This window comes from Camelina sativa, unplaced genomic scaffold (genome assembly GCF_000633955.1).
Source record: "Camelina sativa cultivar DH55 unplaced genomic scaffold, Cs unpScaffold07991, whole genome shotgun sequence".
Lineage (NCBI taxonomy): Eukaryota > Viridiplantae > Streptophyta > Magnoliopsida > Brassicales > Brassicaceae > Camelina > Camelina sativa.
Genome location: NW_010929060.1, coordinates 1 through 446, shown reverse-complemented (window position 1 = coordinate 446; position 446 = coordinate 1). Strand labels below are relative to the sequence as shown.

At 43.3% G+C, this 446-nt stretch overlaps 1 protein-coding gene across 1 annotated transcript; it reads right to left on the bottom strand.

Annotated features, from left to right (window-relative positions):
* Nucleotides 1-5: 5 nt before the first annotated feature.
* LOC104775031 (transcription termination factor MTEF1, chloroplastic-like) lies at nt 6-440 on the bottom strand (the record flags this gene model as incomplete). Its single annotated transcript, XM_010499348.1, has 1 exon — nt 6-440. A coding segment is annotated over one exon (435 nt), but the record flags the coding sequence as incomplete, so codon positions are not given.
* Between the last annotated feature and the right edge of the window lie 6 nt (nt 441-446).

Sequence of the window (446 nt, the reverse complement as noted above, 5' to 3'; positions counted from 1 at the left end):
TTTATCTTCCTCTCCAAGCTAAACGAAAAATACTGAGGGAAACGTTTAAGCTCCTTGACATCACCACGCATCTCCTCCATAAAAAACTCAACTTTAGGAACTAAATTGTTATCCACACTATAAGTCAACAACGCCGGAGATCTCACAACCATCTTCGCTACCTCTTCTCTTGTAAACCCTAACCCTTCTTCAAGGTACTCAATTTTAGGGATTAGGGTTCGTTCCACATTCGATACAAGCAACACAGTGTTCCGTGACGTAATCGTGTCTCGTCCGACGAATCCTAGGGTTTTGAGAAACGCTAATGCGGGACGAAGCTGGTGATCTACAGATGAAATTAGCAATCGAGGACAACGAGAGATCGATTTGGGTATGTCTTCCTCTGAAATCGAAATCTCATCGGTTAAGAAGCGAAGCACCGGTATAATCTCAGATTCGGGATCAGA